This window comes from Lutjanus erythropterus, chromosome 11, assembly GCF_056507025.1.
Source record: "Lutjanus erythropterus isolate fLutEry1 chromosome 11, fLutEry1.hap2, whole genome shotgun sequence".
Taxonomy (NCBI): Eukaryota; Metazoa; Chordata; class Actinopteri; order Lutjaniformes; family Lutjanidae; genus Lutjanus; species Lutjanus erythropterus.
Window position 1 is genome coordinate 10,537,681 of NC_139327.1, and position 10,520 is coordinate 10,548,200.

A 10,520-nucleotide genomic window follows, 5' to 3' on the forward strand; every position below is an offset into this window, starting at 1 on the left:
TATATGGACTCTCACCTAAAAAGGGCATCAAAGTATTGTGTATTACCCAGTGGGATTTAACACTTGCTTCATGAAGTCTCATCTTAACGTATGTTAAAGAAACGGAGCCAGGCCTTTGTGCCTCATAAAGACTCTCACTGTGTAGAGTTTCACTAATCACCCTTAAGGTATGGTCCCTGGAACTCCCTGTACAAAAGAATTGTTCCCATACAGTAAAGTCAAGGTGGACACACCAAGAGACATTGACCTTGTTTCTGTCCAATCAAAAGAAAGAGTCAAAGCTATATAAGAATTTGCCTCAACCTCAACATACATTGTTCAAAGCAGAAGACAAGCAGAGAAAGGGGACAGCATCAGTGGGACAGTTCAGGTCAGTGCCAAGTAAAGTAACAATAACATCTGCAGAGGCATCTGGTTCTTCAGATGCACCATTATTTATCTTTTCTTGTTACAGGCATGTCCATACCAAGGAAGAAGAAAATGAACCTTCTCAGCCTTCTCTTCTTGGCCTCCATGGTGACCGAAAGCAGCCAATTAACGTGCCAGAGTGGCCTTCGACGTCCAGGTACAGCTTTTTGTCATGTCACTTCGCATTTGTCTTTGCAGGTCCTCATCTCATCCACGGGGTCAGCATATCTTTTCGGGAATTGGTATTACATAGAAGACAAAAACAGATTTCTGTTTTGTTTTGAAGTACAATTAAATTTGAAATACAAGGGTTTTTTAATGGTCAAAACGATTTTGATGCATCGTGTTTAGAGCAGCCAAAGAGGATGAAAGACTTGCATTAGATTACAAATCATGATTTATATAAGTCCTGTTGAATGCAATATCACCACATAAGTACTCAATTGATAAAAGAATATGATAAACATAACTATAACTATAACCTATTTTCTTTTCTTTAACAGGTTTGCTTCAGTTTTCAATGCAGTTGTTTTCATGATGGCCCTGACTATATTATGTAAAATTTGGAGTTGCTTTACTATGCAGTTTTTGAGGGAAATTACAAATGGTTACAATATAATTTGAGCTGACTAACCCTTTATTTTTCTCAAAAACAGTAACAGTAAAGAACAGCAAATTAACCCCAGATGTCTCAGGCTACAAATTCAACTTTTGTAGTTTACATTGTTATACAAAAAAGAAAAAGGAAAATAATTTTTCTTTAAGTTTTGCTTCTTCCTTTTTAAGAGGAAGAAATAGAAAACATGAAGAAAAAAGAAAAAAAAAAGCTTTATATTTGTATTTTAAATAAAAATCAAATAACCATTCCTTTCTTTCTTTCTTTTTTTTTTTTTAATACCCATTTCTGAAAGGAAAATCCAATGACCAAAAGATACACTGACCCCACAGTTGATGTGGAGATTATTATTTCATTTTGACCTCAGGACCTCTAGAGAAATACAATTTTCCCACACAAGTGTAAACAGCAAAGCCAGAAATTCGAAGTTTTTTTCCTTCTAGACAGGAAATTAGTCTGTGAATGAATACAATTTTTGCAGAGAAAGCTCGCTGACGTATTGTTCCCTCCCTTACAGAACACACTGACATCTCAGTTGAATGTGGCACGTCCTCGATCAGCCTGACCATCCTGATCTGTCCCGTTGTCTACACCGGCTACAACGAGTCTCTGCTCATCCTCAACCATATGTTCGACAAGCCCGAGTGTAAAGGAACCCTGGATGAAACCACCCCCGAGCCTGTTGTCAGGTTCACCTTCCCTCTCAACATGACTAACGCTTGTGGCAGCACCTTCCTGGTTAGTAGAGGTCGGAGGTGGAGAGTCCATATGTTTTCATCCTCTCTTTTTTTTCTTCTCTGTGCTTGACTTTACCGTAAATGTTGCCTCCAGACCACCAGTGCAGCCGGCACGGGGATCTTTGCTGACTTCTCCAACATCCAGACGGTTAATGTCAGTGGCGTGGTGCGCTCACATGATCCAACCACCGGGGTGGTCACCTATAACGCTGAGCTTAAGTATTATTATTCCTGTGCGTACCCACTGGAATATCTCATCAACAACACCCAGGTGGATGTGTAAGAACTCTGTTTTTATCCCTAGATTAGATGTTTACTGTACATAACCTGGATATATTGTTACATGAGAACAATCTGATGGTAAGTACTATATCACCGTTGTGTGCTGTATAAGGGGATAGTTTGGTTTTTGAGGAATTTTACATTTTTTCCAAATTAAATAGTGTCGTTTAAAGTCATGGATCTCTTTTTTTCCTTTTCAAATGTAGTTTAAACGTTAATATCTGTGGCACCAAATCATAACAGATATATTTTCCATGTAGCGCAGGTCTAGACAACACTCTTTATAATGTAATTTACAGAGACCCAACATTTCCCACCTTGAGCAAGCACTAGGCAGCAGTGATGAGGAAAAACTTTCCAGCAGAACCAGGATTTGAAGCACGTTAAATTGTGGTCTTTGCCTAGTTTGGTTCAATCCCTGGTTGTCTGAATGATCAAGACACACTCCTCCTAATAAATGTTAAGTTTAATAAAGTTGTTTATTTCACTATTAGTGAAGAAATTAGATCATAACAAAAAACTTTTTGTTTACATGCACACAGTAGCAGTACATAACTAAGTATAAATTCCTAGGATTTTAACTTTTTGCTTTGTGTTGTGTTGATTTTGGAGACCCCTGTGGACAAACGCAGGAGTGTTTACACTGCCATAACCACAAAACAGAACATCAAAAATTAAAAAATCCAATCTGATGGCCTCCTTTTTCTTATGAAGGTTATATGAGGCATCAGTATTAAATAGAGACTGTCCTAACCAGGTAAAATTTCGATGTTGTAAGAAAACATTTAAAACATTTAAAACATGCAAAGAATTGAAATTTCAGCTTCGCAGAAGGCTTATTTTAAGAGAACAGTCCACCTTTAAAAAAAAGGTATGATTGTGTTTGGCTTCAGGCATAGTAAATAGGATAAATGTCCTCAAAAAAACAGACTATCCTTTTGTGTGTCTCTGTGGTCACTAAAACAACTGTAACCCAGTAACCCAGTGTAGTATATATCCCAGTCCCTGATCCCAGCACCTGACTGGATTTTCAGGATGTAAAAGTAGCTTCTTCTCCTCTTTTGTTGGAAATCCAATCCTGGTGTGCAGTAACATGTAGGATGCAGTCAGACATGTTTCATCCAGCCAACGCCTCCCTGTTCCTGACATCACCTCTTGTCCCATGTAGGTCAGCATCTTCCATCGCAGTGAGGGACAACAATGGCAGCTTCATCAGCACCCTGAGCATGGAGCTCTTCAGTGTAAGTTGAGACAGAGATGTTTTAAGGTGAAGGGCTGGCTGGAAAGTCAGCCAGTTTGTAAGTTGTATTTCTTGTTACATGTCCTCACGGTCTAGTGTATTTTGTTACAGACATGAAATGACATTTATGCAAGTATTTTATTGTGAAATCTCTTAACAAATGATCAGGCGTGTTTTATTCTGGCTCATGTATAATATTCAGGTCAGATCAAGATTGCAGATCAGATTGCATATCTACATTTTTCATAATTTTCTCACTCTACCAAGTTCTCCATGAATGAGTTGGTTTACCTCATGGTCACATTCATTTGATTATTACTGTCTAATTATTTCTTTTCTTTTCTTCTTTTTTAATGGTGTAAAAACAAAACAGTAGTGACTTTACACATGCAACCATAAGTACAGGGACAAAATACATAAGGGAAAACAAACAAAGAGAGAGAGACAGGGACGGAGGAAAATATTCTTTTTAGTTTTATAAGCAGCATTTTATGTACATTTGATCATTTTGCTCAGTTCAAGTTTTTCTATTTGTGTGATATTTAAAGTTTTACTGTTATTTATAGTTTTAAAAAAAAAAAAAAGAAAAAAAAAAAAGATTATTAAAAATACCCCATTGCCTTGTTGTAATTTGGGATTACACGTTGTGTGTATATACATAAACAAGGAATATCAGATGATATATCAATATCAGCTTATTTTTTACTTCCTAGCAAGTTTTGTTATGTACGACTATAACTGTTACTTATTACGTGACATATGTAGCACACTTATTTTAACCTAAACTACATCTTTTCTTAAACCTATGTAATTTAACATGCAAAAACTTAAACTCCTGCCGTTTCACAACATTAACCATATGTTCAATGTAGCATGACCAGATCCTGACAAACTAAATGTGGGACAAAGAGCATGTTTGTGAGACAATGTGGGACATGGTACCAATGCTGAAAGGTTTGATCTTAAAAAATAAACATTTCTATTCTGACAGCTACCTCATTACAACTCTACGCTTTGCCCTCTGGTTGATAATAGATACGTTTTTTTTTCTCAGCATTAGTGTAGCTGCATTTCCTTTTCTTTGAGGTAGTTTCATCATATTACACCTAAACCTGCATGGCTTATGACTCCTTGGTGACTCACAATTTTTCCCGTCGGGCGTAGCATAGCAAAGACGGTGACAGGTTCACCTGCACTTGACCCACATGTGCACAGTTTGATTGACATCAAACGCAGCACCGTGATGACAGCCATCCTTGCTCTTTTCACAGTCATTGGATAAAGCTAGAATTTAGAAAAGTGTGAAAACTAGAGCCAAACAAAATATGGGACAGTGTGTCAATATGTGGAATGTGAGGCAAGGAATAAAAGTGAAATAAAGTCCTTATTTTCCCGTGTTGGTCAGCCAGCAGGTGCAAACAAGCTTCTCAAATGAACTACGATGTACAATGTGCTTAATAACGGGCATTTATCTGTTGACAGGATATCAACTACACCACTCCTCTGGTCATACCACCGCTGGGCTTAGAGCTGAGGACCAAAGTCTATGTCCAGGTCCAAGCAGCCAACCTGACTGACCAGTAAGTACCTGCTTACTCTAGAGACACCACACATTTTACCACAGCTCTCGAATGTCTTATCAGGAGAAAAAACAAGTATTTTAGCACTACCTCAGATGTCCATTGTTCTTTCTCCACCAGGTACCACGTCCTCATGGACCGATGCTATGCATCGATCTCTCCTTATCCCACCAACTCCACTTTCTTCAACCTGTTTGTCTCGTAAGTCTTCAAATCTGATTCTGAGGAGACAGTTAAAGTCCATGTCAGGCCAACACTGTTTGTCTCTTCATGTCAAACAGGTGCTCGCGGGACCAGTTGACCACCATGCATGAGAACGGGGACAGCCACCACGCCCGCTTCTCCTTCCCGGCCTTCAGGTTCCTGGAACAGCAGAACCAGACGGTGTCCACCTACTACCTGCACTGTATCACCAGACTGTGTGAGATCAGCACCTGCAGCGACTTTAAGGTCAGTGAAGGAGCAGTAATGCACACAGGCACTGAGCCCCTTTCTCCCCTTAATGCTGTAAAATATTCAGCTATTTGTCACATTCCTTCTTCCTCCATATACAGCAATGTACCAGCAGGAGGAAAAGAGATATTGGTTCCTCTGGTATTTCTGAAGCTACCACCCTGTCCTCAGCTGTTCCCATCATCGCCAGGAATGAGAACTGTAAGTATGACTTTCAACACTGCTCACAAGCCATCAACAAAATAAAATAAAAGGATAGTAAAGAAGTAATAGGTATTGATTCAATGTGGCACAGGCTGCTGTATGTCAAAATTTTCACAAAGTGATGTGATAATCACTTGACTGGAGCTTGTAGGGCTTTTCACACTGCACAAAAGCATTATAAGAACCTTCTTAACCCAAGGCTAAGAGAGCTTTCCACAATGTCACAATCCTGGCACATTCTAAAGGGGGCTAACCTTGACTTTAGTCTAGGGCTTACTGGCCCACCTCCATAGCTGGGTTTGCCTTGAGTTTACTGGGTAATCACCTTAAAATTTACCAAACACGAGGATAAATGAGACTAAATGCTGTTAAAGTGTGTTAATCTAGTGTTTAAACATTAGTCACATTGGACATTTAACCCAGGGCTTGTAGAAGTGTAAACAACAAGCCTGGGTCTAACCAGGGGCTTCACTAGACCTAATACTGTACTGGGGCACACCTGGGGCACAAAGAATTCATGAGAGCGCGCAAAGTGCGCGAGAAAAAAAACATATTCAGACTCACCCCTCCTCTTTTGTTATCTGGGCTTGGGACCAGCAGTGGCAGAGTTAATGAGTTTTTTTGTTTGTTTGTTTGTTTGTTTGTCTTTTTGTTTTTTTTGGTTGTCAACTTGAGCTTAGTATTTGTATTGTATTTTTTTTTTTTTTTATTGATTTTTATTTTGTTAAGGGGTAAAACCGGAACACCCGAAGAAAACCGACAGGTGGAGTACAGAAACTCCTTACAGCAGAGATGGTCATTTAATTTTCGCAGTTGGACGCGACAATTAAATGACCATCTATGCTGTATGGACATTTTTTTGGGGTAAAACCGGAGCACCCGGAGAAAACCGACACAGAGGAGTATAGAAACTCCTTACAGCAGAGATGGTCATTTAATTATCGCAGTTGGATGCGACAATTAAATGACCATGCTGTATGGACATTTTTTTGGGGTAAAACCGGAGCACCCGGAGAAAACCGACACGGAGTATAGAAACTCCATACAGCAGATGGTCAATTAAATGACCATCTATGCTGTATGGACATTTAATTGTCGCAGTTGGATGCGACCCAAGACCGATTAGAGACTTACCCACCGCTGAAAAGAACCTGGCAGGTTTGACTTCTTTGGTGAATTGAAGAGGCCATCCAGATGGATTTTCAAATACTTCACAACAGCATCATCAAAAGATGGATTGTTTGATGCCATTGCAGCCTCCAGCAGCTGCTCTGGAGGGCCAAACTCCTTGCCAAGGTCTTTAATGATGGCTTTGTTTAGTTTTTTCATCTTGTCCATGGTTTTTCTAACAGCAGATTGAGGGATTTTTACCTCATCCAGCGCCCTGTTTGACAGACGCTCGATGAGGCCAGTGACTGCTGTAAGAAAGCATTTATTGGACTTAGGGGCCTTTTTGATGAGCTTCATGACCAAAGCTGTGATGAGGATTTTGATTGCCGCCGTTTGCAGAATCTGTTCCTCAGACATCTGGGATATTGTGCTCAGAGTTTGAGACATCTTTTCTTTGGTTTATTTGAAATTTGTTGTAAATTATAAGTAATGCGAATTACAAGTAATGTGTGTGGTCTAAACAGGTGTCAAGGGTGTGCCAGTGAAAAAGCATTTTTTTAAAAATGAACCAGGGTTACTATTTTCCCGGAATGTGACGTCATCAAAGATTCCAAAGATGAAAGGCCACGGGATGTGCGCATGCGCGTACGCACGCGCACGTACTCGTGCGTGCGCGCATGCACGTATGCCCGAATGTGCGCGTGCACGTATGCACGCATGCGCACCATCAGGGGGTTCAAGGGATTCAACAGGCTGTTCAGGATTTGCTCGGCTTGTAACTGGCGCAACTTTTCTAGTCTTTCCAGCGCTGGTTTAGCTGAACAGGAAACGCACAGACCAACTGCAGAGAAGCTGCATGTGGAGGAGACTGTTAATGACGGAGTTTATTACAACAGAAACTAACGTGATGACATCGACACCAGCACTTATTTATCATAAAAACATAAATAGTTCTTTAAACTATTCAATCATATCAGACTATGTTGTTGTCTAGATCTTTGATTAACCACCTGAAATGTACTAAATGTAAATGTAATGCATTTGGCCTACTTGTGCACTTTACTCTAGACTTCTAAACCATTACTGATAAAAGCAAAAAGGAAGAGCAATGAATCTTTTTGAAATATTTATTTCAGTAAACATCTGCAAATTGATCAAAATCATCATTGATGCAGATCACTTACTCTCATTCCTCGCTGCTTTATCCCTGCTGCGGGCGAATAACTTCCTGATAGGAGTTACAGTTCGAGTCAAATCAAAATCAAAATAATATATTTAGCAAGTTGTTGTCACCTACCTCACGCAGTGATTCTCATCGCCTGCCTCTATCTCTCTCTCTCTCTCTCTCTCTCTCTCTCTCTCTCTCTCTCTCTCTCTCTCTCTCTCTAGCTCTCTCGACTTCGAGTTGACACGGAAGTATTATCAGCCGAAGTCGCTACACGTGAATAAATTACCATATTAATTAGCCATGTGCGCATTGTTTATGTGGAGTGAATACAGTAGCAATGAATTACCATACTAAGCAGTATGTGCGCTGTAGTCTATGCTATGTAGACTTAAAACCCTGAAGTGACTTTTTTTTTATTGGTGAAATTTTTACTGGGGCACTGCAGATCAATACTGAGGCACGTGCCCCAAGTGAAATCTGTCTGGCGACGAGGCTGAGTCTAACTGGTCTTAATCTCGTGATGCCAGATGATGGGAGACTTGCCAATTTCCATTCATCTGGGGATTTCCAAATGCCAGGAAGTAGCTTGAACAACAGTGAGCATGGCTGCAAACAAACCTACACCATTTTCATTTTTTAAAGGACATGACTCACCAGAGACAACACCCGTTCTCCTGTCCCCATTCTCTTTAGTGATAGGCACACAGCTTCGCCATGTCACCACCCCAATATGAAGGGCAGCCCTGAAGACTTTGGATTTGGTCTGTAGTGCAGTTTTAAAACTTTCTAACTGTTTCCACTGAGTTTTTACAATGAAAACTGGGAGATTGTCCTCAGTCTCTATCAATTGAAGTGTTTGGAGACTGACTTGTGATGGTTAACCTTGAGTTTGCAGGGTTATTTTCTGAAATTAACTGAACACAAGGCTAAAAGGTGCCAGTGTGAAATGTGTGAAAAGCTGTTAAAGAGTAGTTACAAGTCATTCTTGAATATAAACATTAGTTGCTGTTTTCAACGGACATTTAAAGAAGACGTACAGCATGAATTGTGTAGTCCTGGGTTTAGGTTAACCTTGAGTTAACAATGTGTGTGTGAAATGGGGCTAAGTTATCCCAGGGTCATCTTTTAGCCCTGGCCCAAAGATAGCCCTGGGCTAAGAATATGTAGAGTGAAATCCCCTTGCTTTTGAGACACTTATAAACTCACAAAGAAATCACATCAGAGATGCAAAATGCAACAAAATCTGTGCAATTTAAGACGACCAGTGGCCCACTATAAATGCTGGGAATCTGTATAGAAGCTTTGGCTTGTCTAACAACATCTGTCATTGAATTTTTAAAAGGCAATTAAACGTTTCACTTAAGTTCTAAACACAATTACCTTAGACTCCTTAACTAAATCCAATTTGAACACTTAGTCACAAGCAGTATTTAAACACAAGAAGCTCATATGTCAGAGATACAATACGATATGATACCGATATGATACGATATACTTTATTGTCCCCAGTAGGAAATTTGTCTTGAACTCAGATGCTAGCCACAGATAGCTGTGTTTATAGTAACAGTAAATGACTGTTATAAGTACTAATTTATTTTTTCTTTCATTTCTTTCATGTCTTCAGCACTGACATCTAAGGAGGAAGGTATGACTGTTTAATTCTATGTATTTTTTTTCTTTTCAGTTCACCAAATAGTTTAAATTGTAAAAGTAATTTAAATGTTTCTCGATGGCAGTTAAATTCACTGCATGACTCGGTGCCATTTCGGCCTGAGTGTATTCTACATGAGTGGAGGTGATTAATGTTTGTACTCTGGTTGTGTCGTGACCAGCTGTGTCCAGCACTGACTCGGACTCGGACTCCAGGATGGGACTCGGGATAGCCGTGGGCGTCCTCACTCTGGCCGTCGTCGTGGTTGCATCTGCTGCAGTTGTCCTCTACAAGAGGATCAGACCCTTTTGAAGTTGAACAGATATGACTCTGCAGAAGTTAAACTGTTGTACACGGTGATCTTTCCCACAACACTTTTGATGTTGAACTATAAGCTCAGAGTAATATCACTCTTGTTTTTTCTCATGTAGCATGTACGTGTGTGGTTTAATACTTTTATTACTGTAGTCGTACTAGAAATGTAACGGATGTTTAGACTGATTAGAAGGATGCAAAGTGAACAACTTTTCTCACAGAGATGCTTTGTTGTAGTAGAAAATGCTGCGTTACTGTATATGATGAGAAGCTTAAGTGTTAGCACTCATGCGCTTTGGCTTTAAAAAGCATAAAACAGGGAGCCGCTAGTTTGTTGTGAGGGGAACAAAATTATCTATAACCTTTGGAGATATTTTATCTGCACTAGAACAAATCTATGAAATGTAATGAAATGTAATTCAGGTAGTGCATCATATAGTGAGTTTTAAGAAAGCAAATCTAGATTAGTGATGCTGATTGAATGCTTTTTGGTGACACAAATGTTGCAAGCAAAGTTTGACATTAAAGAATGTGAAGACTTTTGAGAGTGAAGACACTGTCCAGTATGTGATTGTATTACTTGTTAGGGTTTTGCATTACACTAATTCATTTTAGACATTTCAGTATCAATATAAAATAATCTATCTGGTCAGTACCACTTTATCTAATGATGCTGCCATTTTTGAAATCAATTTTTAGAATGGTTTTTAGAATGATTGTTTGCAGTTTACAAAGTAGAATAAGAGCAAATGTAAC

General features: G+C 39.4%; 1 protein-coding gene across 1 annotated transcript; it reads left to right on the plus strand.

Annotated features, from left to right (window-relative positions):
• The first annotated feature begins 329 nt into the window (after positions 1 to 329).
• LOC146318664 (zona pellucida-like domain-containing protein 1) lies at positions 330 to 10,316 on the plus strand. The gene is made up of 11 exons (XM_084730298.1): positions 330 to 370; positions 455 to 565; positions 1,542 to 1,762; positions 1,856 to 2,040; positions 3,212 to 3,284; positions 4,766 to 4,863; positions 4,984 to 5,064; positions 5,145 to 5,313; positions 5,418 to 5,517; positions 9,423 to 9,443; positions 9,631 to 10,316. Exons 2-11 carry the CDS (start codon positions 457 to 459, stop codon positions 9,759 to 9,761), a joined length of 1,188 nt encoding a protein of 395 aa, XP_084586424.1. The 5' UTR covers positions 330 to 370; positions 455 to 456; the 3' UTR covers positions 9,762 to 10,316.
• Positions 10,317 to 10,520: the final 204 nt, after the last annotated feature.